General features: G+C 43.3%; 1 protein-coding gene across 3 annotated transcripts in view; it reads right to left on the bottom strand.

Moving 5' to 3' along the window:
* Window positions 1-78: 78 nt before the first annotated feature.
* PIK3AP1 (phosphoinositide-3-kinase adaptor protein 1) overlaps window positions 79-25,623 on the bottom strand; it is a 40,152-nt gene continuing 14,607 nt past the window's right edge. For all 3 annotated transcript variants that reach the window (XM_069864229.1, XM_069864228.1, XM_069864230.1), the window contains 14 exons: window positions 24,926-25,070; window positions 23,227-23,369; window positions 21,961-22,093; window positions 21,133-21,329; window positions 18,729-18,918; window positions 14,466-14,561; window positions 13,192-13,371; window positions 12,476-12,538; window positions 11,277-11,482; window positions 9,171-9,243; window positions 8,693-8,848; window positions 6,893-6,963; window positions 6,599-6,708; window positions 79-1,289 (listed from right to left, as the gene is read on the bottom strand). In XM_069864229.1, the coding sequence (XP_069720330.1) occupies window positions 1,235-1,289; window positions 6,599-6,708; window positions 6,893-6,963; window positions 8,693-8,848; window positions 9,171-9,243; window positions 11,277-11,482; window positions 12,476-12,538; window positions 13,192-13,371; window positions 14,466-14,561; window positions 18,729-18,918; window positions 21,133-21,329; window positions 21,961-22,093; window positions 23,227-23,369; window positions 24,926-25,070 (1,818 nt within the window). In that variant the 3' untranslated portion in view covers window positions 79-1,234. The remainder of the gene's footprint in view (window positions 1,290-6,598; window positions 6,709-6,892; window positions 6,964-8,692; window positions 8,849-9,170; window positions 9,244-11,276; window positions 11,483-12,475; window positions 12,539-13,191; window positions 13,372-14,465; window positions 14,562-18,728; window positions 18,919-21,132; window positions 21,330-21,960; window positions 22,094-23,226; window positions 23,370-24,925; window positions 25,071-25,623) is intronic.

Below are 25,623 nucleotides of genomic sequence, written 5' to 3'. Positions count from 1 at the left end.
AACCCAAAAAACCAAACACTGTTGCCTCCCCCCTCACCCCCCCAAAAAAAACCCCAAACAAACAAAAAAACCCCCACAAACCTCAAACCACCTTACTTTAATCATTCAAGACCCTTAAGATGAGGAATCAAAATTGATTTCTGCTTTGCATTCTTTCTACATTTAGAACACAGAGCCAAACCAGGAAGCTCTCCAATTTGTGAGCTCTCAGGCAGAAAAAAGGCTGGACACAGCTGTTGCAGATTCACATCACTAGAAAGGAAGAGTAAAGCAAGCTGAGTCCAGCCCTGTAGGCTGCCTGTTCCCACTGCAGCAGGCTAGCCACACAGCTGGTATTTGTGAGGTGTCTGCATTTATTATTGGAGACTGGTTATGAAGTGAAATGCCTTCATATTGCTTCTACAATGAACACACATAAGAGATACAGAATATAGCACTGCTGCGAATTTCTTTCTCTAATTTGACAAGTCAGTCATGTGATTTCAAGTAACAAAATACCCACACCCTCCACAAAAAAACGTTTAAGTACAGTTGTTTTGTGGTATAGCAGGTCCCTTACCAGCTGCCTTCGGAATTTTCATGGTAAATGCAGCACACACAACAGCTTGTTAATGTCTGTCCTCTTCAGGGAGGAAAGGGGAAAGGGAAATGCATTTCTAAGGCTGTATGCAAAACACATTCTTGAATAAAGAAAACTCCTCCTCCTCCCATGGCTTAATGATTGCTGGAGGGAGAGTCCACACTTTCTGAAAGGTCAGCATGCCTGTACTCAAAATGTTACACTGAACAGCAGTACATTCACCTGCTCCTGCTATAATAAGTGTTCTTCAAACAAATTATTTTCTTTACTTTTTCAAGCATGTTTTCCAGGCTAGCCCTTGTAGGTTGTACCAAGGGTTTTGGTAACAATGCTTATCAGGATTTAGTTTCTAGAAGGACGTGTTCTTTCTTGGTCAAAGGGAAACTTCATGTTGGTGCAGGGCTGCCAAGGCACACACATCAGCATTCTCCTTCCCAACTATGGAACTGTTTCTTGAAGTCCCAAAGCACCAAAATTCTTCCAAGCAAAGAAGTTTGAGACGGCCAAGAAATCTCAGTGGAAAACATGGGAAAAGTCACGGGAGCTTTAGGGAGAATGATGGGGAAGAAAACATTTGGCTCCCACTTAAAAATAATTTAAGACAATCCAAAAATATCTGTACAAACACACATGCAAACAGAGATGTTGAGAGATTCAGCGACCTCTTGGAGGCACAGGTGGAGGATAAAAGCCTTCACAGCTTACAGGCCTATAAAAAGAGAATTCAAATGCATTAAAAAAAATAAGAGAATAAGGTTCTGGAACAACACATAGCATGCAGTAACATCATAGCTAAGAATGCTGTACAAATAATAGTCATACAAGAAAAAGATGCTATCAGTGATTCAGCAACAGAGCAGATGCCAAGATGCCAGAGTCCCGTTCCAATCCAAGTTCGTTCTGCTTTGCAGCTGCAGTAATACTACTATCACTGAAAAAGATGCCATAATACTTCACTGGAATAAAACTTTGATTGTATAATAGCTTTCTCCTGAAAATTAGATGAAGAGCAATAGGAAGATATCAAAAGACTCAAAAAACTTTTTTTTCAAACTAACTACAGATAAAGTCCAGCTATATTCTTGCCAGAGCCAAGCCAATATACAGAACTTACTGCACCCACATGTTAGTAGTTACTGTTTTAACAGATGGAGAATATTACTAGCATTTGTACTGAGATAAGCCTCTGGAGCCTGGACTTCATAGAATCATAGAATCACCAGGTTGGAAGAGACCCACCGGATCATCGAGTCCAACCATTCCTACCAAACACTAAACCATGTCCCTTAGTATCTCGTCCACCCGTGCCTTAAACACCTCCAGGGAAGGTGAATCAACCACCTCCCTGGGCAGCCTGTTCCAGTGCCCAATGACCCTTTCTGTGAAAAATTTTTTCCTAATGTCCAGCCTAAATCTCCCCTGGTGGAGCTTGAGGCCATTTCCTCTTGTCCCGTCCCCTGCCACTTGGGAGAAGGGGCCAGCACCCTCCTCTCTACAACCTCCTTTCAGGTAGTTGTAGAGAGCAATGAGGTCTCCCCTCAGCCTCCTCTTCTCCAGGCAAAACAACCCCAGCTCTCTCAGCCACTCCTCGTAAGACTTGTTCTCCAGCCCCTTCACCAGCTTCATTGCTCTTCTCTGGACTCGCTCCAGAGCCTCAACATCCTTCTTATGGTGAGGGGCCCAGAACTGAACACAGTATTTGAGGAGCGGTCTCACCAGTGCCGAGTACAGAGCGAGAATAACCTCCCTGGACCTGCTGGTCACACTGTTTCTGATACAAGCCAAGATGCCACTGGCCTTCTTGGCCACCTGGGACACTGCTGGCTCATGTTCAGTTGCTGTCAACCAACACCTCCAGATCTCTCTCCTCCACGCAGCTTTATAGACAGACCTCTCCTACCCTGTAGCACTGCATAGGGTTGTTGTGCCCAAAGTGTAGGACCCGGCACTTGGCCTTGTTAAACCTCATGCCATTGGACTCTGCCCAGCGGTCCAGCCTGTTCAGATCCCTTTGCAGAGCCTCCCGACCCTCCAGCAGATCAACACTTCCACCCAGCTTAGTGTTGTCTGCAAACTTGCTAAGGGTGCACTCACTGCCTTCATCCAGGTCATTGATAAAGACATTGAACAGGGCTGGACCCAGCACTGAGCCCTGGGGAACCCCACTTGTCACTGGCCTCCAGCTGGATTTCACACCATTTCCCACCACTCTCTGGGCCCGGCCAGCCAACCAGTTTTCCACCCAGGAGAGTGTGCGCCTGTCCAGGCCAGAGGCTGACAGTTTCTCAAGCAGAATGCTGTGAGAAACTGTGTCAAAGGCTTTGCTGAAGTCCAGGAAGACCACATCCACAGCCTTTCCCTCATCCAGCAGCCGAGTCACTTTGTCATAGAAGGCGATCAGGTTAGTTTGGCAAGACGTGCCTTTTGTGAACCCGTGTTGGCTGGGCCTGATCACCCGGTTCTCTTGCATGTGCTTCATGATAGCACTCAAGATCACCTGCTCCATGACTTTCCCTGGCACTGAGGTCAGACTGACAGGCCTGTAGTTCCCTGGGTCCTCCCTGCGACCCTTCTTGTAGATGGGCACAACATCAGCCAGCCTCCAGTCCAGTGGGACTTCCCCAGTCTTCCAGGACTGTTGGAAGATGATGGAAAGGGGTTTGGCCAGCACATCCGCCAGCTCCTTCAATACCCTTGGGTGAATCCCATCTGGCCCCATAGACTTGTGGGTGTCTAGTCGGGCTAGCAAGGCTCTGACCACTTCCTCTTGGATCATGGGAGCCTCATTTTGCTCCTCTAGCTCCTGGGTTTGTACACAGACGCAAAAACTTTCTTTACAACTAAAGACTGAGGCAAAGAAGGCATTAAGTACCTCAGCCTTTTCCTCATCCCCTGTCACTGTTGTTCCTTCTGCGTCCAATAGGGACTGTATGGTCTCCCTAGTCCTCCTTTTATTATTTATATATTTATAGAAGGATTTTTTGTTATCTTTCACAGACTTTGCCAATCTGATTTCTAGTTGAGCCTTAGCCCTTCTGATTTTTTCTCTACACAATCTCACTTCCCTCCTGTAGTCCACCCAAGAGGCCTGCCCCCTCTTCCAGAGCCCATAAACGTTTCTCTTCTTCTTGATATCACTCAAGATCTCTCTGTTCAACCAAGCCGTTTTTTTCCCCTGCCTGCTTTTTTTCCGGAACATGGGGATGGCTTTCTCCTGAACTGCTAGGATTTCCTTTTTGAAGAGCTCCCAGCCCTCATGGGCTCCCTTGCCCTTAAGTACTGTCTCCCATGAGACTTTGCCAACCAGCCTTCTGAAGAGTTCAAAGTCTGCCCTCTGGAAATTTAATGCTACTGTCCTACTAACCACCCTCTTCACTTCACCTAGAACAGAAAACCCTATCATCTCATGATCGCTTTGTCCTACGCGTCCACCTACTGCCACATCCTCCACAAGGCCTTCTCTGTTCACAAAGAGCAGGTCCAGGAGGGCACCTTCCCTTGTTGGTTCATTCACCAGCTGTGCAAGGAAGTTGTCTTCCACACACTCCAGGAACCTCCTAGACTGCTTCCTTTCTGCTCTATTGTACTTCCAGCAGATACCAGGAAGATTGAAGTCTCCCACAAGAATGAGAGGCATTGATCTAGAGATTAACCCCAGCTGTGTATAGAAGAGCTCATCAGCTGCTTCTCCTTGGCTGGGTGGTCTGTAACAGACTCCCATCACAAAATCTACCTTCTTGGGGGCTCCTCTGATTTTCACCCACAGGCACTCAATCTCCTCATCACCACAATCCATCTCAATGGTGTTCAAGTCCTCCCTTACAAAGAGGGCTACCCCGCCTCCTCTCCTACCCTTCCTATCCCGCCTGAAGAGTTTGTACCCCACCATAGCCATACTCCAGTTATATGAGTCGTCCCACCACGTTTCTGTGATGGCAACGACATCATAGGCTCCTTGCCCTACGACAGCTTCCAGCTCTTCCTTCTTATTCCCCATGCTGCATGCATTGGTGTAAATGCACTTCAGCTGAGCGCTGAGCCTTCAGCCCTCTTAGAGGGAACAGAGTTCATTCCCAATTGCCTGGTAACTGAAGTAGCTAGCTCCAGAGTGCCCGTATCTCCCTTAGCACCCCCAGGTGTGTTCTCCCCCACTTTCTGTGTGGTGAGGTACTGGTGGTCCTCACCAGCACACCCTCTCCAAATCACCAGTGTCCCACATCCAGGCTCGTTTCTGTTTAGCCTGGGCTCAACCCCCTCCCTCTTCACATCTAGTTTAAAGCTCGATTTATGAGCTTAGCTAGGTTTTTAGCAAAGGCTTTAGCCCCACTAGGAGACACACATGTCCCAATCCTTAGCAACAAAGTCTGGGGGTGCGTGAGCCACCTCATGATCAAAGAAGCCGAAGCACCTTTCCTCACACCAGGCTCGGAGCCAGGCATTAATCGAATTCTTCTTCCTGACTTCCAGCTCCTCTCTATTTAGTCTTGGGATGGAGCAGAACACTATTTGTGCCCCAGAGTCCTCCATCATTTTCCCAATGGCCCTGAAGTCTTTCTTGATGGTTTTGGTCTTTCTGTTTACTAGATCATCATTACCAGTTTGGACTACTATCAGAGGATGGTAGTCTGTCTCGTGGACCAGGGAAGGAAGTTTTCTAGCTACCTCCTTCACTGATGCCCCTGGTAAGCAGCAGACCTCTCTGTGGAGCGGGTCCGGTCTGCAAATGGGTCCCTCTGTTCCTTTTAGGAGGGAGTCCCCTACAACAATCACCCTCCTCTTCTTCTTAATGGAGGATGTTTTTATCTTTTTCTGAGGATGGTGCAGCCTAGGGAAAGATTCTAGGCTGTGGGAGCCATCATCCTCATCCTCAGGATTGGATTCCACCTGCAGCACATCGTACTTGTTCACCAGGGGATCTGGGATTTTGCTGTCTGGTTGAGGGGAGCAGGTTTCCTTCGTCTGGCAGGAACTTGCTGCCATTCCCCATCTCTTGTAACCCCAACCTTGCAGTCTGCAGGTGGATGGTGTTTGGACACACCAGCTCCAGGAGGCTGCTGAGTTAGTGAGAGGGCACTACTTCACCGGTCTATATCCCTCTCATAGACTTGCACTGGTTGGACCAAAGGAAAGTTTACAGGTCATTGAAGTTTGTGGTGATCTGACCAAATCAAGGCAAGACCCCTCAACAGCTTTTATAAACCCAGTGCAGTTCTTATTTTGAGGCCAAATGTACATGTAAACAAACGTGCTCTGAAGGGACCTGAAATTTGTAAAAAGAAACAAAGTCCAAGGGAATGCCCAAAGGGAATTCCCTCTGCACTATGCTTTGCATGTTCCGAGAGGATCTTCTCACCAGGATCAGGTACTAAGGCTCTCCCAGGGCAGGATGCTACTCCAGCTGTGTCAGTCTCACTATGGCAAATGCTGTGCGCTTCAGTAGTGCCGTCCCTCGCAGTGTGGGAACCACAGTAACAGCATTGCAATAGATATCTTACCAACTTGGAAACCATAGAATCATAGAATCATAGAATAACCAGGTTGGAAGAGACCCACCGGATCATCCAGTCCAACCATTCCTATCAAACACTAAACCATGCCCCTTAGCACCTCGTCCATCCGTGCCTTAAACGCCTCCAGGGAAGGTGAATCAACCACCTCCCTGGGCAGCCTGTTCCAGTTCCCAATGACCCTTTCTGTGAAGAATTTTTTCCTCATGTCCAGCCTAAACCTCCCCTGGAGGAGCTTGAGGCCATTCCCTCTTGTCCTGTCCCCTGTCACTTGGGAGAAGAGGCCAGCACCCTCCTCTCTACAACCTCCTTTCAGGCAGTTATAGAGCAATGAGGTGCCAGTTCCACTAAGTATTACAAATCAGAAACAACAATCTTACAATCCCTAACAGTGTGTTTTTATAGTCTGTTAGGTATTGTTGAAAGACACTTGCTTCCTGCTCTGCTTTCTGGCCAACGTTTCCATACTAATTCACTGAAAGCCCATGTCTGAGCTGCATTTTAGCTTTACCTGCTTGCACCTCGAGGAGGCACTCTGGGAGGTCTTTCTGGGAAAGGCAGCCTCTCTGCTTGGTGGGCAACTGGGCTGCGGCTTCTAGCTGTGTCTGGGACTTCATTGTCCTATAAAATGAACAAAAGAGGTTACAAACCAGCAGAATTTCCTTCTTGTTAGCGTCACTACAGAAGTGCCATTTTACTACTTCTGCAAAATCAATGCCAGCCCTGAACTCCTTTTCTTCTGCACGATAACAAAGCCATGTGCTTAAGAACAGTGGACAAATATATAGCAGAGGTGACAGCTTACCTCACTGTCCCCTTCCATCCCACTGCTGACACTCAATATGCTCCGAGTGCTTGAACGGTTACTTGCACTACCTGGAGTGAGTAAGCAAGAGAAAACAAACCCATTATTAAATCCTGGTGATTTAACCGCAAATCGCTAACTCAGGACTCCTCCTAGCCTCATGCTCACCTCCTGCACACATCATTTAATGCTCATTGAGATTAATTTATTTCCACTGCTATTTTTCATGCATTGATCCAAACAACGACATTTCATAAAACACAGAGCACAGGGACAAAATGTTCAGTTTCGCTTTCTTTCTAGATTCCTGCTGTAACCTTCTGGTTTAATATTCACAACTATAATCTTACTGAAAGGACCAGTGCCAGTATCAGCTGGCAAGTTGGGCAAATATCTTCACAAGTGTTACACACCCAACATTTCTGTATATTGAAATTATCAGTCCCCATGTCCTTAACAACTGTGTGGAGGTAAATGGCTTTGAGCACTGTCACATACACATTCCTGGAATAAGTGACTGCTTGAGAGATTACTGCTTCCAGTAGCTGTTCACCATCTCCTCTCACAAGGACCCTCACTCATCACAAGAATGTTTCTGTCTATTTCAGAGCTAAATATCAGAGGTTTGTTCAAAAAACGTTCAGCAGCCATTTCCGCAAACCCGTTTAACTTGTATGGGCTCAGAACAGGGAATGTTTTTGGAATTAGTCATGCTCTCTCTGAAGGGGGCAGCAACTCACAAGCATGTCTTACACTGCTATGTCTGGTTTCAGTCACAAATACATAATGTTCCATGTGGCTGTGCAACACGGAGACTCTCATATTCAGAAACCTACATATTTAAATGAAGACTAGAGAGGTTTTCTCATAAGATGCAGTCCCTCCCTAATCTTGGTGAGGTAGCTCTCATTATCAGCTGGTACAAACAGCAGCACTTAAGAGTGCAAATTACTGAATGTGTGTCCATTCTCACAATCATGTCATGGGAAAGAGAGCCAAGCTGTACACAGAAAACTGTGCGGGCTCATTTGCATTTCTCTCACAACTGCTTGCATGCAAGTTACTGGCTTAGTCAGCTACCTCTGGCATCTACTCTGGATATGTGCCAGCCATATTATGCCAAGAGCCACAAAGGTAGTAACCTCACAGGGACTCTGTTTTCCTTCCAGAGGACCAAAATGATCTTAGTGATTTCTGCAAGATTTGCTCAGTCTGCAGTAGTAGCAAGACTGCAGGGATTTAATTTGCACAAATTAAACCTAATAAAAAACAAAAAAACAAAGATGTGCAGACTGTCCAAGTCACTCAAAAGGTGAAAAAGTTACCAGTGAAAAATGCTATCCTTTATCTACAATAATTGAGGAAATGACACGTAGAGACTGGCTCCCAGCCTGTAATGTAACTATACACCTCAGAGGAGAAGAGCAAACTGCCTGCTCGGAGTTACTGCAAGAGAGCCATCTTTTTTTCTACAACAGCAGCTGCCATCTACTTTTAAGAACTAAAGACAGGTGATATGCCTTCCCTGAGAAGGCTCAAGGCATTTTTTTCACTCAGCTTTCAAGTTCTCCTCCTGCAGAGACACAAACACAAGATACCCAAACCACTTGATGTACCTGAAGTTGCTCTTACGATTTTTCAGAATAACCAGCCTGAGGCACGTAGGGTTTGGTGTGGCAGCATCACTACTGGGATTCAGGAACAGAAGTCCTGTCCCCCAAGCTGACTCCAGAGTCAGGCTGGGGAGGTGTTTTCCATCCAGCTATTCTGTAAATAGGGTGACCACCAGGGTTTGCTTACTTGTTGTGCTGGATGTGCTTTCTGTTTTCCAGTCTCCTCTCTTTAACTCCTTCTTTGGTGGGAAAACATTTTTCCTGGGGGTGTATTCATATATTCCACATTCTGGTTTCCCCAAAGTATTATGAGAATGTCGAATGGGTACTGTGATTTCCAAATCTGGAAGAGATAAAGAACAGCTCAGGAGAGTCTATGCAGGTACAGCCTCTGCAAGACAGCTTTGCACCTAAAAACAAAGTTAAAACAAACATAACAGTACCTGAATGAATCAAGATTCACTCAACAGACATGGGCATCCTTTCCTTTAGTCTGGGAAACTGAAGAGTTAAGCAACTTCCCTACGTTTTAGCCAACAGGCACATGGATATGAATATTAAAATATCACTTGACTACAATACACATGGATACATTTCTGCCTGAAAAGCCTGCTAATATTGTTAACTGCTTCATTATCAGCCAATGCAGAATCAGAGACTGTTACCTGCACTTCCGTCTTTTTTTTGTTTCTCCATTTGCCTCCTGGTTATGCTGTCTCGCAGCCGTTTCAAATTTTCCTAAAAACATGAAATGATATTATTTTCAGGACTTTGGATAAAGGAGGATGAGCAGCTTTCTGACAATACCAATATTATACTTCAGCTAACTTTGCAACTAAGTTGTAACAAAGTCTGCAAGACCTGGCTGAAGTCCAAACCATGTCAACAGATTTTAATCTCTTCCCTTCAGAAATCCAGGCATGCTTTTCAAAAGCCAAGTTTTTTTCAGAAGTTCACAGTGTATGTTAAGGTCAAGTTCACAGACTCACAGGCAGTTGCAAACAAGTAGCATATTTGGCGTAGAACTCTCTCTATTTTCTGCTTCCATTGTGACATTGGCACAGCAACAAGACCCACATTCAAGTCCTTTCTGTACCAACAAACTGATAATTCTGACTACAGGGACAGAGGAGGCTGCCATGCATCTCAGAATGTGAGGGACAATTCAGAAAGAATTCAGGATGTCCCCACTGGAGCAAGAGGCAACACCTGGAAATGTAACTGGGAGCAAGGTCTCTTCACCAATGTGTGGCAGCATAGTGCACCTTACAGCAAGGAAAAGTGGAGAGATAAAAAAAACCCCAAACGCACACTTTTCCAGTAGGGAAATATGTACATACATAAGAGGAGGAAACCCCTGAACAGGTGGAAGAGGAGATGGAGCGCTTGCTGTATCATGACGCAAGATAGGGAGCACAGACTTTGGAAGCTGCTCATGGGATGGGGCATAGAGCATGTCAGAACCATCACAGAACCATCAAATCGCTTAGTTGGAAAAGACCTTTGAGATCATCAAGTCCAACCATACCTGTCCACTACTAAACCCTATCCTTGAGCACTTTGTTTACCTATCTTCAAAAGACCTCCAAGGATGGTGACTCAACCACTTCCCTGGGCAGCCTGTGCCAGTGCCCAATAACCCTTTTAGTGAAGAAATTTTTCCAGATGTCTAATCTGAACCTCCTCCAATGCAACCTGAGGTAGACAGATGTGATACTGAGCATTTCTCAGAACGCTTTCACCTTACTTCTACTCACTAGAACAATAAAAGGTGTCTCATAATCCACATTACTGTTCATTTTTTTTTTAATTACTACTTAAATCTGGAGCTAATGACGAATGCTTGGGGTTTTTTTTCTTGCTTGTTTTTCTCCCTAACCTTGCAATATATATCAATGAATTCTTGCATTTTTCTAAGTTAATTCAGAGATCTGTTTGTCAAGAGGTCAAAAGACTGGTAACAGATATGTACTAAAGTAGCACTGCATTCTTTGTTGACAGAAGAAGGGAGTCCTCTGGCTAGTCCTGGATAGAGAGGACCCTTGCAAGTGAGAATTAGGACAAGAAAAGTCTTGGCTTTGTTCTGACAGCTCCCAAAACAATGTCACATACCAGAGACCAGCACATGAAGTGAGAAAGCAGACTGCCGCAGCATGAATGCAATGCTCCAAAATAATCAGGCAGTGGTTTTAAAGAGGAAATCGCACACTAATCTGAGAATTTTAAACTGTGATTGCTAGCTCCACCAGTTATTATGTTGCTGCTGCTGACATGAAGACTCCCTCATTCAGCTAAACCACCCAAACACCATGCTTTCTGTCATGACTATTACTGGACACTGCCGAGCTGCAGGGAACAGATAGCCTTGAAGCCATCAAACATCCAGGGAGGGATCAGACCATCTACAAGATAGACTTCAAAGCCAATGCACCATCTGAGACCCTGAGTCTTCACGGATCTGAAATGGATGAGAACTGACAAGCTAAATGTTCGTCACAGAAGTTCCCTGCCAGCAGGTATGTGCTAGGTAACCTCTAGAAAGGTAACAATCTAGCAATACTACTAGAAAACAAAAAGATCTGTAAAACCAGCTACTTGCTTGAAGCTGTGTGGGAATAGCCCCTCAGTGTCAGGAGAGAACTCTGCTAGCTGAGGGATTGTGTTCACAGTCTTCCTGCTCCAACCAGGAAAGAAACGTGTCACACTGAACAGCTTATGATATATACCTAGAGAGACAGCTGTATTTCTTAAACAGTGCAATGTGCCTGTACCTGCTGGAACCGGAATGATTCTGATCTCTTTTTCTGGTTCAGTTGCCACTCCTTAAAATGAAGTACTGCTTCATCAACGGTGAGTATTCCCATTTTCACTTGCTCTTGTAAGGTAATGAGTTGCCGTTGACCTGGGGTTTTCATTCCAGCAAATGGATCATATATGCTTGATTGAGACTGGTCCCTTACAGGCCTGACTATTGTCTCTGAAGAGAAAAGAACACCAAAAATATTACTGAACTTGTGGCATCTGCCCTCCTCACTGAAAACAAAGAAACTGGAGTACATTTGATATAGCAGAAATGCAAATTAAAAAAAAAAACAGTATTACAGGCTGAATGTTTCCCTAAGCAGAAGAATGTTTTGTCATTATGCAATTCTGCTATTTGTCAGGGCTAAACGCCCAGATGAGAGGTAGCCTTGTACGCAAATATGTCCCAGGGATAATCTCTGTTATTAAAAACAGAGTTTAAGTGAACAGAAGAAAACGTACTCCTCAAAGTACTCTGCTTTATCACTGCAAAAATCTCTTTCTCCTCAGCAATCCACAAAACAGATCTTTCACCTTGGTAGTCAGAAAGCTACACTCTTCTTAGGCAATCTCTGCAGTGTAACTCCAGAGAAAGAAAGGTGAAAACTCATCTTTCTGATGATGGCTCTGTGTAACTCATTTTCAACATGAAGAGGAGCTCCCAACACATGAGATAAAAGCTCAGGTGTGGTAGCACACAGGATAAGAGATGAAAGAATAAGGGCACAGTTTTGGAAGTGCAGAGATCAATGGCAAGCTGTTCACTAAAGGTTAAATCCCAGGTGATAATCAGCTGGCCATGGCTATATCCGGAGGATCAAAAGTGGGACATCAACTCCATGAAGTAATGGAGGTTGCAACATAAAAAAGGATTTCAATGACCACTATGATCCTGACTGAGGATAAACTCCAGGACAGGATATATTTAGTAAGTGACAAAAAGGGTACCCCTCTCACACTCTGCAGTGATAAAAACTTTCCAATACCATATAAAAGTTGGGTCAGTATCAGAAAGGTTGGGTCATTCATACAGGACTATTATTTCCTACACAATGTAAAACAGGTATTTTTACTTTGTGTATTATGTCACATTTCACAGAAATGAAGCTACCTAGCAGATTTGCTTTTGGATTACTGAAAAGATTCTCAGGGTGAACTTCTGACTTACCTTTTTTAACCTTTCCTCTAGGGACATAGAGATTCTCAGGTCTTTGAGCTTTCTGTGCAAAAACTATAAAACAAATGCTTTTTAGATACTGAAATGCATCTTATGAAGACAGAAATAGCAAGGATGAATATGGGAAGCATACACAATTCTGGACTACATTACAGCTTCTGTTACCCTACTAAGACTACTGATGAAAACCAGATAAAGAGTTGTACAGTAGAACTCCCCTTCCATTGACCTCAATGAATTTAGCTCAGCCACCTCTAATAGAAATTTGGATATGCTTTCCGCACAGAGGTCACTGAAATTACTCTCCCACGTTACTGTAGTTCTTGTTAGAATGTTTGTGAAATCCATCCATGATTTCCAAAATTGCCTAGCAAAACAAGATGCACAGTATTCTTTTATTCAGTTTGGCTTGTTTATACCTTTTTGGGATAATCTGTTGCCCTACTGCTTTCATTAAGAGCAAGCTCATATCAAGACCTCAGGATACACCACCTCCACATTTTCAGAGTAAGTAGAAGATGAAAAACAGACCTGAAATTGGATCCCAAAGGTAATGCAGCTCTTATACAGTAAGACTTCAGAGCCAAACAAACCACAGGTCTTATAAATGTGTAAATTTTCTTGGCGTTTATTTGGCAACTGGAGTCCATGTCAAGGCCATTCTACAGTTGACTAGTCTGCAGTTTACGTCTTGGTACCCAACTCACTTTTGGATATGTACAGCTCATTGTCTGGCTGTGGAGAGCTGGATTCTGGTCTTGGAACAGGAACTGGAGGTCTGCTAGCCATTTCCTGTGGAAAAGTATCTTGTTCTACTGAGTAGTACACATCTTCACTGTACCGCTGGTAAACTTCTTCCTCCGACTCTGGCACATCCATGTTATTGCCTACAACAGAACAGAGTTTGTAAGAAAAACAATCTGTCCAGTTCACTGAACACTGAATCTCTCCAGATGCACTATGTACCACATTCTTGCCAAGCTGGACATTCCACAGGCAAACCATCCACTCAAAACTGTCTTTAGGAAGTCAAGGAATAATTAGTTCAATTAATTTTAGTCAAACCTGTGGTGGTCTACAAAGTACTAGAGAGAATTATTCATCTGTCCAAGATCAGCAGTCACCATCAGCTGACAATATATTTTATCTCAGAACAATGTGTCTCAGAGGGAACTGGGTACACACATCTGTACCTAACAAGGTCCAGCTACCATTACACGACCTCATCATCTCCATTCTACTCTACCCTAACATGACTGCAATATCATCAAATGCTGTCGTACCTTATTTAAAAGTTACCTTCCCCTGCCTGCATGCTGGTAAAAAGAATTAAGCCACTATACTTACTCCCTACTCTGTTACCAAGTCACAAGTGTATACTCTAACCACTGGGCTGACATTCCTTTAATGATCCTGTAACATATAGCTGAGTCAATGCAACGGGACTATCAGAATACTGGTTTCAGTAGGGAACACAGAACAAGATGTTAAGAGCTCCAGAGTTAATCTTGCTCTGAGTCGAGCTGGGTAACCCAGGAAAAGTGAGTTTGTTTCCCATGGAACATGGTGAGTCAGCAAAAGTTTTGGACAACCTGAACATGCCTAGTGGGGACAGCATGGAGCTATGGTCTCGCTTTGGTCAGAGCCTGCACCCACACCAGGACACCAGAATTAATTCCCATCACTAAAGCAAAGACAAAAGGCAGCCATTCCTGAATAGACAGCCACTCCTACTCACTAGTAGGCAGGGACTGGAACTAGAAATCACTTCTTTTCTTTGGTAAAAAAACTAACCACATTTGTGAAATCACCTCACAAGCATATTTTTCTGTCTGGCCTCATTTGTACCCACTAATGCAAAGATGTCAATGTCAAGCAGTGTGGACTAGCTCCTCTACTTAACAGATTAAGGAGAAATCTCAAATTCCATTTAATTGCTTTAACTGTGCTGCAGCCATCTGCCTCTCCAAACATGTCTCACCTTCTAAAAACTTGCGGAGCATTGAGTCTTTTGTAGTGAGAGAAACTTCATCTCCAGCAGTTGGAGTGTCTGGTTTGGACTGAAGCATCTCTACATCTGAAAAAAATCAGAAAGATGAATCTGGTGATTGTGCCATTAACACATGGAATAATATAATATGAATATAAAATAAAGATGGTGTATGACATGATATACTTCTGACTGGACCTTTGGTTTATGGAGAAAATCAAAGAGGAACCCAGGAAACAGACATTTGCCTCAAAAAAGGCTCTTAAGCTGCAAAGGTTTCAATGTTTGGCATCAATCACAACTCAGAACTGTATAAGCAGTTATATTTTTGTGCACAATCCTTTCAGTTTGCTCAAGGATGACAGGGAGGCTACTATTCTCGCAATTACTAAGGAAAAAAGGAAAACCGAAGTGGACAGTGTTGAAAACTTGGTCTCAAGAGAGTAAAAATGGTGGAGGAGCAAGAGAGTATGTAAGAGAGTAGAATAAGGGCAGCACAACTTATTTATATGTGAGCTAGAGTCATGTATAAAGTCAACACACTTCAGGTGTTAGAGGTCTGCATATTACAGGACAATACATCTGAGTCAGCTGAAACTCTCTATGATAGAGTATCACAACTCTGCATGAAACTTACATTATCGAGGGTTTGAGTGTCCACACAGTTCATGGACATGGAAACAGTGCTAAGAGGCTTGTTTCCACCAGCCCTTGGCCAGTGCCACTGTCTGAGTTTGGACAGACAAACTACAGCCTTATTCATGCCCCAAGTGAAACAGCTTAATAACACACACACAAACCAGGCAGCTTAACCTTCACAAAAATCAAGCAAGTTTTCAGCACTTTCAAGAGTCCTTGCTCTCTAAGTCCCTCCTGCACACTCTCCAGACTACTCAAAATAATCTGCTTTGCAAAAGTGTGCAGAAGGTGCTGGTGAAAAGAAAGCAGAAAAGGCAACGCATTTCATCTGATGCTCTAGTTCATACCACCAGACTGATACGATGGAGATAACTCTCCCTTTTTGCTATTCTGCTCCTGTTTGCTACAGCGTGTGAGCAACTAGGATAAATTGCATCCACCCGCAACCTGCACCGACCTGGAACACGCCCTGCAAAATTTCATTTGACTTTACAGGTATTTGAAAAGTGTAATAAGAGGGAAACGTTCCTCTGAAGTGGGAACAATTAGATTAAGGATAAGAAACTAAACAAGGCAATTCAGTCTCACTATTAAAGAACAGCAAATAAGATAACAGCAGGAGCTAGTAAATTCAAACTGATTTTGTTAGGAGTACTTTATGATCTATGCTGCTGAGGGCATTTAGACTTGCCTGGGAAAGAACACTCCCTGCTCCAGCAGAAGGGGAGGCAGTGTTCTGTAGATCAGTAAAACCTTTTCCATTTTTTTAATTCCATCATTTATCTCAAAACTTAAAGGGACAATCACCAGCTCAAGACAGGTGTGTGCAGCTCTCATGCAGCACCAGTTTAAGCAAAACTGGCCTTTGCACAGTTTCTGCACTTTCTCTCTAAGTTCTTCCCCAGGATCAAATGCAGAGAATAAAAAAACAACACATAAAAATGCATTCAAAAATCAGAAGTGAGATGAAGAATACAAGAACTAACAGAATACTCTGGTACTCAAGTATTTGCTATTACTTTTAAGTTATTACAATGGCTACTCTGGTCCTGTGTTACCTTGATCTTAAACCAGTTCCTTGCCAGACAAATTGACCCTGCGGTATGTTACCTTCCTTTTATCTCTGAAAAACTGTGGTGGAAGCACATTTTGATCACAATAAATGGGCATGCTGCCACAGTATGGCTACAGTTGAAGTAGTCCAAGTATTGTCCTCTACTCCACAGCCATAACTACTCACATAAAGGCTACTCTGACCTGGAGAAAGTACCTCAGCAGGAGTTGTTTACAATTCCCTAGAGTGTCAGTGCTAAACCAGCCAGCACTCCCATTAATTTCAGTGAGGGTTTGCCCAAATGCTGGTATTCTAAATAATGTTGAAACATTTTCTCTTTGAGAGAACAAATATTAAGCTTGGAGCGTTGTGTCAATTTACCCTTACCTGTTACAACACAGGTAGATTTTAAGCACTGTTACAGACAAGCCTGTAAATATTCTTCAGGCTAACAGACTGCATAAGAAAAACAGATTTTTAGTACAAAGACTCCCGAGTAGAAGGTAACAGAGAAGCTTGTGCAGGAGAAATACACTCAGAGAATTCCAGATGAAGCAGGAAATACATTCCTTGCTGAGGTATTATAGATAAGCCATATACAGCATCTCATCGATAAGGAAAATATTTTAAAGCAGAATCAGTCAGCTCTGTTTTCCAGTAAAGCAATCGTAAGTATCAACAGCCTGGCCCGCAGAGCCTGCAACACATTTGCACACCAGAAGAACTTTCTGGTGCTGATTCCAGAGACCCCTACCATCCTACTGATGTGGCTGTGCCTGCAGAAGCTTCCCCGAAAAACAGATGACTGCTGGGCTTTGGCTACTGAGAAGGATTAAGGAAAACAATCTGACTTGGTCTTCAGATTCACAACCTCTCCTATCCCATCACAACCCTTCCTAGCCCAGCAGGTTCTTTTTTGTATATTCATCCAAAACACCAGCCAAACTCCTTCCTGAGATCTGTCAAACAGAGTGAAGAAAACCTCCGTACTTGAACTTTTTAACTTGATGTGGCTTGTTTGACAGAAACAGGTAAAGGGACATGCACACAAGCAACTGAGGCAGCAGATTGATTGAGGTGATGATCTTCAGCAAGGAAGAAGAAACAAGTGCCTTAAAACAATTAGTTCTTCCACCAAAAGTCTGCAGGACCACCAAATGCTTTTCTTGACAGGAAGCAATTCTGATCTAAATCTGACCCAAAATGAGATTACTTTCAGATAGGCTTTTCAGAGTACAGTTCAAATTTGTTAAATTACAGGGAACTTGATTTGCAGCCATGAAAGAAAGGAATATACTCCACACAGTTTCTGGAAGATCTGGACATTTCAGGGGCAAAAAGAAGATAAGTTGGGCTAAGTGGTTTCAAACACGTTTTTTTCCCCCTTCACAGTCTTAGTCAATCAACCCCATTCAGAAGCACACTGATGGCAGGCAGAGCTTCCAAACATCTAGAAACACCCATTCCCATTATTGCAGACAAAAGCAGCTTTGTTCCTTAGGAGTCCAGCCGGCCTTGCCACTTATCTGTGCCTGAAGGCAGAATAATCCTGATTTCTGTAGAAATATTATTCCTGCATCAGTCAATCAAAACCGTGAAGAGTTTATGATTTCAGGCAGAGAACTGACAGTCTCTGGACTCTATAATCAGTGAAAAAGTGGTTTATAACATTGTTTAATCTAAGAGAGCAGAAAACCAATCCAGGACAGATACAGTCCATAAGAAAAAGTGTTTCAGTGAGAAAGTTTTTCCCCTGAGGCAGCACATTTAAAGCTGCAGAAACACCAGAAGCCCTTATGCAGATACTTAAACTATAATAAGGTAGATTCTGTGCTCATCGTGGGAGTCATAAAATACATCAGTGGGATGAAGTCAGACCAAACAGGCTGATAGGCAAGAACAGCAAAGTTACAGTTGCTTAACATTGGTACTTAACTTGATATTTGCAGTCAACCTCACTGAATATCAATGGAATGGCAAAAAAGTTAAACACCGGCATATTTATCAGAATTAGCTCTACATTTTTAGCAACAAACCAAGTGCTGAGGTAGAAGCTCAGCTCCTTTTTTTTTTCAGTTTTCCAGTTGTCAGTAAAATCACACTTTACGTAGTGCTCTTTCCCACCAGTGTCTATAAGTCAGAGTCCCTGGATCTCAAGAGGGAGAAGTAAGACATGGTACAAAATTTACTCTAATGCTAATTCACTCGCTCAAGGTTCAGGGAATCCTCAAAGTACTGAGGAAGGAGCTCTTGATCTTGTATAACGGCAATCAAAGAAACATTTAGAACAATTTTATCAACCAGACAACACCAGAACTGGAGCACAGTTTCCTTCTGGTGAGAGCAGAAAAGCTATAATGAGCCCTCACTCTGAAGCTCAAGCGAAGGCGCTACTAGGGATAACAGACAGAGAAGCTTAGGCCCCTTTCAGGGGGCTCCAAGCACCCTGATTTAGCTGAAGGTATCTCTGCTCATTGCACGGGGATTGGACTAGATGACCTTTAGAGGTCCCTTCCAACCAAAACCATCCTACAATTCTCTGATTCTATCAATATACACACAAAGGTCTTCCGAGGCACCAGGGACAAATCCAGCCATGGATTCATAAAGTTCTTCATCAGAGCCAGGATTCAAGGAGCATTTCATTAATAGATCAGTGGACAGATGAGCCATGGACTCATACACAGACTCATCCTCCTCGCCTTGCATCAGCTCTTCTTTAATGTGACTCTTCAGCATATCTGCAGTTTCCTGGAAAGTAAGGAGGGCAAGAAAAAAAATGTTCAAGTCTCATTGAAATAAGAAGAATCTGGAGAATCAAAGCAAGCAAAAGATATCTCGCTCTCCCACCACTGATGGAAAAAAAACTTCTAAAAGCAGCTCAATAAGGCTTCTCAAAGGAATTAAATCCCCACTACAGCTATCTGGGCCCAGCCTTCAAGATCTTCAAGATCTTCAAGATCAAGGTGAAACAAGTTGGTGCTGACACATTCTGAATAGCCATTACAGCTCCTCATCGCCCCCAGTTTCATGTTCTACCTGATGTCTGTGAACTCTTAGAACATAAGCAAAGCTCATTCTAAAATTACAAACGCTTGTCAAAGGCTATTTTGGGATAAGCATAGCTGACCATGAGGGGATGAGTCTGCTACACACATAGCACTTACAAGAAAGCAAAGTTTTAGCTATGGTGTAGATTCAGTTTCAGTTTCTTGGCATCAGCAGCAGCACATAACACCCAGAGTGGGAGCACAGAGACCCTTTTCTAAGAGATTAACAGGAAACCTCACAACATGCAGCTGCTCACGTAATACAGGCAACTTTCAAATCACAGGACAGCAGAACCCTTTCTCATATATTTGCAACGTGGAGTGGAAGGGATGGGAAGGCAGTGCAGATCATCACCAAACCATGCAAGGAAGCAAAACATAAAGCTTCATCCCAGCCTTCTCTCCAGGTCCCAACTTTGTCACAAGTACAGCCATCTCAATCGGTTGCAGTACTACTTCAATCCACCATCACAATCTCATAGGCCTCCAACTCTCTACACCCGCTTCCCTCCGCAGTCAGCATGGGTCAGGCAGGTAACTCATGCAGTGCCTTAGGGAGGCACAGAAGAATTTTTGCCAGAGAGAAAATTAGGTGAACAAAGGGGTTTACTGGGATTTTCAGATATCCATACTAGTAGTGCTTCTAGCTACTACCTTGCAATGAACACGCTGGTGCAGATCATTTGTGTGCTCTGCTCCTAAGCTGCAGAAATAACTTGGTCAGCAAGCAGGATCTACTCCTAACATAGCTTAGTCACCGCGCTGGTGGAAAGGAGGTCACAGCAGAAGCACAGTATAGCAATAAGAGATGGATCAACTTCCTAAGCATCTCCCACTTAATGCAATGCAAATACTTTAATCACACAGTTTACAGTTTCTGCAACCCTCCTGATCTCAGAACAGTAAATGATCTTCCTTTAGCTCTAAAGCATAACCCTAATTCATGCTTATGTCAAGAAGAAAGCCCCAGATCCCCCATGACTCCTAAACAAGGCTTAAAATCTATTGTAAGAGGCTGGTCAAACCACACTAAGGCTGGCAGACCTATCACCCACCATTCAGACAACTGTTACGGACAATTACCCACAATTTTTCAACTGAAAGCAAAGGCAAATAAAAATCTGCCCAAGAATTCATGTGATCTGAGTCAAGGAGCCACTTGTTATTCTGAAGCATACAGGCTGGAAACAACTCAAATGGGGAAAAAAAAAAGTATAAACCCTATGCACACCCAAGGACCCCACAGAAATAATTGCCTGCAGCAGCTGGGGTCAGGTCCATGCCATAATCTGGAAAAGTCAGTACACTGTTTTCTGGGGATGTGGTTAGCTCAAAGAGAACTGAATTGTAGATTGAGGTCTCAGAAAGAACAAGTAGGAGATGGACAGCTATCCTAACACAGGAAGAAACGGATTTCAAGCGGAGTAGGCAGACTACACAGATCAGCTATGAATGAGCTAACAGGCAATTCAGACTGTACCATGACTAATCAGAGCCTCTCAGACTGTCCCTTCCCAAACGTATATGCTGTTACTCTATCACTACCTAAAATAAGAGGGATACAAGGGCTGCAATTTTGCCAAGATCAGAGTTTAGAAGAGTACATCAGGCAACAACCACACCCCTGCAGAAACTTCATTAGATCGAGGGATGATAAGGAAACCCAGCCTAGCAGTCTCTGCTTCCTTCTTATCTGTTCTGTGCAAAAGCTCCAAGAACCAGCTCAGCTCCAGAGATGCATCCAACCCTCCAGCCTGGAAGCTTTCAGTGTGGCTGGATGCCCATCTTCTACATCCTACCACACCACACTGTGCCCTTTATTATTCTATTGCTCCCATAACACAAAGTGCCAAGCTTGGTGCCACTGCCCACACCTGCCATGAGACAATGTAGAAGGACTGCTGCTCCCTCTTACCACATATTCATCAATGAATTGGCGGAGGTCCTTAAAGCCGTGCTTTTCTGCTATGGTATTTGGATAGTGGCCATATTTGTTGGCTACACTATAGGCCTGCAGTGCTCCGGGGCACGTAAGCAGCAAGGCAGTGAGGTTCTTCAGCCCATATCTTGCAGAAAAGTGAAGCAGTGTTGGCAACTCCTCATCTCTCTGATCTGCAAGAACAGCAGCCTGTTAGAATCAAAGCTTCTCTCTAGCAACAACAGAGTCAGTAGGTGAGAAACAGAATTCCTAGCAAACGCACAGACCAAAGCAGGTGTGAAAGCCCTGAAAACTATATACACAGTTTCAAAATGGAGCTAACAGCACAAATTAACTGAGGTATCTAGTACATCTACGGGCTTGAGACCTATGAGCTTTAATAGCTTGATGTATAGGATCACAGGTTTGCAAGCACCTCTTAGACCTTTATTCTAGTAGAATCCAGCTGCTGTAAGGCAACCATGTAATTGTGTCACATGAAAACAACTGCTGACTGCTCACTGTGCACCTTAGAGCAGCTTTGGAGAGCATCACCTTTTCACTTTGGTTTGACACAGTGTACGTAGCTGCTTCTGTCACAGTGCAAGGAAGCGAGACTGATGCGTATAATAAAAAAGCATCACCCAAGCCCATATGGCAATCCCCCTTCTATGGGCATCATGAGAAATGTAGTTTCCTGGCTGAGATACAAGGTTTTTTGAGACAGCCTGTGCAGATACCACATACTGCAGTGTTAAGACACTCCAAGGTGAAACAACTGATAGAGATAAAGTTCTAAAAGAAATCAAAAATCTTTCAACTTACTTGTTGTCATATCTTCTTCTTCCAGCTGGTTGATTCCAAACAGGTGTAAACCACTGGCAGGAATATTCTTCTTGAGTGAATCAGTCAACAGTTTGTCCAGTGCGTCAATGCTGTATGGTACTATTTTAAAGGCCTAGAGATAAATGGAAAGTAATTTTGTCGGGGGGGTCTGGAGAATCGGTTCAGATGGGATTTATAGGTTGTTGCTTTCTTTAGCACATATAAGAAAACAGTAGGCATAAACACTGAAGGTAGCAATGTTCAGGTCAAGCAAAGAATATTAATACCTTCCTGGTCTAGAAACAGGGTATAATTAACCTGAGCAGATGAGAACCATGCACTCCGCAACAAGACAGAGTATAATGAGAAAGTCACTCTTGCAACTGGAAGCACAGAAAACCATTACTTCCTACTTCGTTGACCGGTATAATCTTACTTCTGAAACTGTCCTAGCAAAGCGTCAGTTCTGCTCTAAGTATGAACTAGTCCATTTTGAATTGCTCTGTTCTTTACTCTGGGTTTGGCTCTTGGACTGGTTCTTAGCCTAAGACTGTAAAACATGACTACCGCCCAAGCAGATGCATAGCCCAGTACCAACTGCTACACAATTTGAATTAAAATGAAAGGGAAAGACAGCCTCTCCCTGCTCCATGTATGCTGATAACTGACAGTACTACTCTATAGGCTTCCACTGCATCACTGATCAGCAAAGACAACACATCTGGACAACATGCTTGTGCAAGCTTTACTCCTCTAACAGGGTTCAGTTACTCTAACTCTGCAAAATACAATATTAGAACCGAGGAGTGGCTTTAAAGAAATAAGGGCTAAGAATAAACCTATAATCCTATGTCACTCTACTTCATTTAGCCAATATGAATATTTGCTACCTCTTCATATCTTTTCCAAGTACCCTTAGGTAAAAGTTTCCAAATAATTGATTATTCATGGTACTTTCTGTTATATTGAGTTCCGTCACATCAATCTTTTCAAGTCATCAAGGTCTAAATGCGAGTGTTTATTGACTGCATTTTTCTTTCTTAGTTGAATGGCCCAAGTCATCTTAGCCGGCTGTTTGCTACAAACACAGAAAAAGTGCCCATGCTTTCATTTATAGAAAATGTTAAAGTTATGTGAAAATCCCTAAGTAACCTTCCATTTCTTCATTTCAGAAGAGCTACCTCATGGCATGCACTTTTGCTCACATCCATTTGTGTAGCCATTTACAGAGCTGGTTTCCAAAGCAGCTGTTTGCAGAGTCGTTACCTGGCACATGAACTGTACTGGGTTGGCTGCATTAGCCAACAGACTGCTGATTTCCTCCATGTCAGTATGATACATGACACTTGTTTCTCCCACCATCAAGTCCCCTGAATATATCTGCAGCAGCACTGTCCCAGAGGTTAGATCTTTGAAAGAAAAAAAAAAAAATCACTGTTAAGAACAAACAGTGGGAATGACTCTACATCAAATACCTTGAGGGTAGGAGGAGTATGGAGATACTGCCAGCTGGATACCAAAACAGTTTCTGTTGTATTATATTCATGATGAAAAAGGAAATTATATTGGTCTGAACACTAGGTAGGAAAGTACCTTCTTCATAGTCATGTCAATGCCTATCACCCATGACCTGCTAGGTCCTTTGCTAACAGTAGTCTGGACCACTGATGTTAACAGTACACCATCTCAGACTAGAAAGCCTCACAATTTTCCACTCCTGTCTTTCTCCGGAGCAGTCTTTAAACCATGTCATAAAACATGACAGCTGGGGAAGAAGGGAAGAGACATCAGAAAAGTAACTAGGAACTTTGGAACCCCTGTCAGCCTCACTAGTCTCTGAACAAAATCAACTTAAAACAACTCCAGCTTTGCAACTTTATCCATGCAATGGATTTATCTCCCACCTATATATTGGGAGATATATATATATATTCTTGATGTTTTGTCCACTGTGCATTCATAGGTCTGAACTTCCTCTTTGAAACACCAATATTTTGAATCCCACTGAAATTAATCTCCCCCAATATCTACGCTTGTCTGTTAACAACTCAGGAAATTATGAAATAGTTACAGTCGTGTGCAAAAGGAATGAAAAATATATTTCTGTTAGAAACTGCAGAGCTTACATAGTCATCCACTCCATCAATGTGAAGGTCATGTTTACAATTCAAAGTGCAAGTTAGTTTCCTGCAGGGAGGGGCAGACAGGACAGGTGACTCCAAACTGACCCACAGGGCATTCCATCCCATATATGTCATAGATAATATAAATTGAGAGGACACGAGGGTCTTGCTCCCTTCTGCGATGGCCAACATCCAGTGAGGACCTTTTCTGTCTGTTTGCCCCTAATCCCGGATCCATTCATTCCTGAATCCAGTTCCTGAGTCCAGCTCCCTCCTAGGCACAGACCCATTCCCTCATGTCTGCTCTGCAGTATTTGTGGCGATGTATAATCACCAAAGTGTGCGGATGCAATCTCATGTATTTTGTACATATTTTTTTTTTTTTTTCTTTTTTATAAAAAAGCTATAGTTTCAGTTTCCAACCTGCAAGCTTTTTCCCCTCTCATTTTCCTTTCCCTGGCTGTGGGAGGAAGGGAGGGATTTGGGAGCCCAACTGCTCGGTTTTAGCTCTGAAAATTTGCTGGACCAGGGCTAAACCGTGACAGTGGTTATAACATGCAGATAATGTCAAAGTTTACAAGCTGCAATCTGCTCTCAGAACTCCCAGTAAGGTGTTTCCTGATGCTGCTGAGGGGAAAAGAGAGGCCCCAAGCAGCAGCCTATCTCAGTTCCTCATCACAAAAGCACCACAGACAAGAATACAAATTCAAGATATCCTGACCTCGAGTGTTTCTCTGTTGCAACCTTTACCCTTATCCCTCTGGCACTTTTCAGGACAGGCAGGTTGAGACAGAAAGGAAGCAGTGGGGGTGTGGGGGGAGCAGAATCTCATCTCGGCTTACTTGGAGCCTCCACAGCAACTGTGTACTCATTCTCCATCTCAGCCAGCACACGCACAGATGGTGCATTCTCTGGAGAAAATTCAACTTCAGTTTTCACTTCACCATCTAGTTTACACTTCATAATAATATAAATCGTTGTCTGAACCTAAGAGAAAAGGCATTATAAGATGCAGGTTCACAACATAAAAACACATAAAGTAAGTCCTTTTTCATAGAATCATAGAATAACCAGGTTGGAAGAGACCCACCGGATTTTGATGTCATTGCAACTAACACAAAAATTATGATCTGCCATTTTCATGGTCTTGAATGGTTTTCAGGAGCATCTTCCAGTTATGGAGTAACTGTATAGATGGCTTCTGTTATAGCTTGCACCAGCACAGACACATGAATTAATTCTGAAGTTTTATCAGCTTATCAGCTAGATTTATAAACTGATTAAAGGTAGATTGATAAAATCATTCAACTCTATCAGTCTCTTCCCTCAAGCAGCACAGCCCCTTTCTAAACAGAAACAAACTCGGATCTTTTTCCTTTGGAGGGGATGCTATACAAAGAACAGACAGGAAGCCGTGATCCAAGCTCTTCACAGTCATTTGCAGGACATGTACCAGAATTGTCATATTAAACTGCATCCAGGCTGTGGAGTTAATTGGTTCACCACAATCACCTTACTTCTACTTGCCACCCCTAAATCT

This window comes from Phaenicophaeus curvirostris, chromosome 9 (genome assembly GCF_032191515.1).
Source record: "Phaenicophaeus curvirostris isolate KB17595 chromosome 9, BPBGC_Pcur_1.0, whole genome shotgun sequence".
Lineage (NCBI taxonomy): Eukaryota > Metazoa > Chordata > Aves > Cuculiformes > Cuculidae > Phaenicophaeus > Phaenicophaeus curvirostris.
The sequence above is the reverse complement of the archived record's forward strand: the minus strand, read 5'-3'. Positions and strand labels throughout refer to the sequence as shown.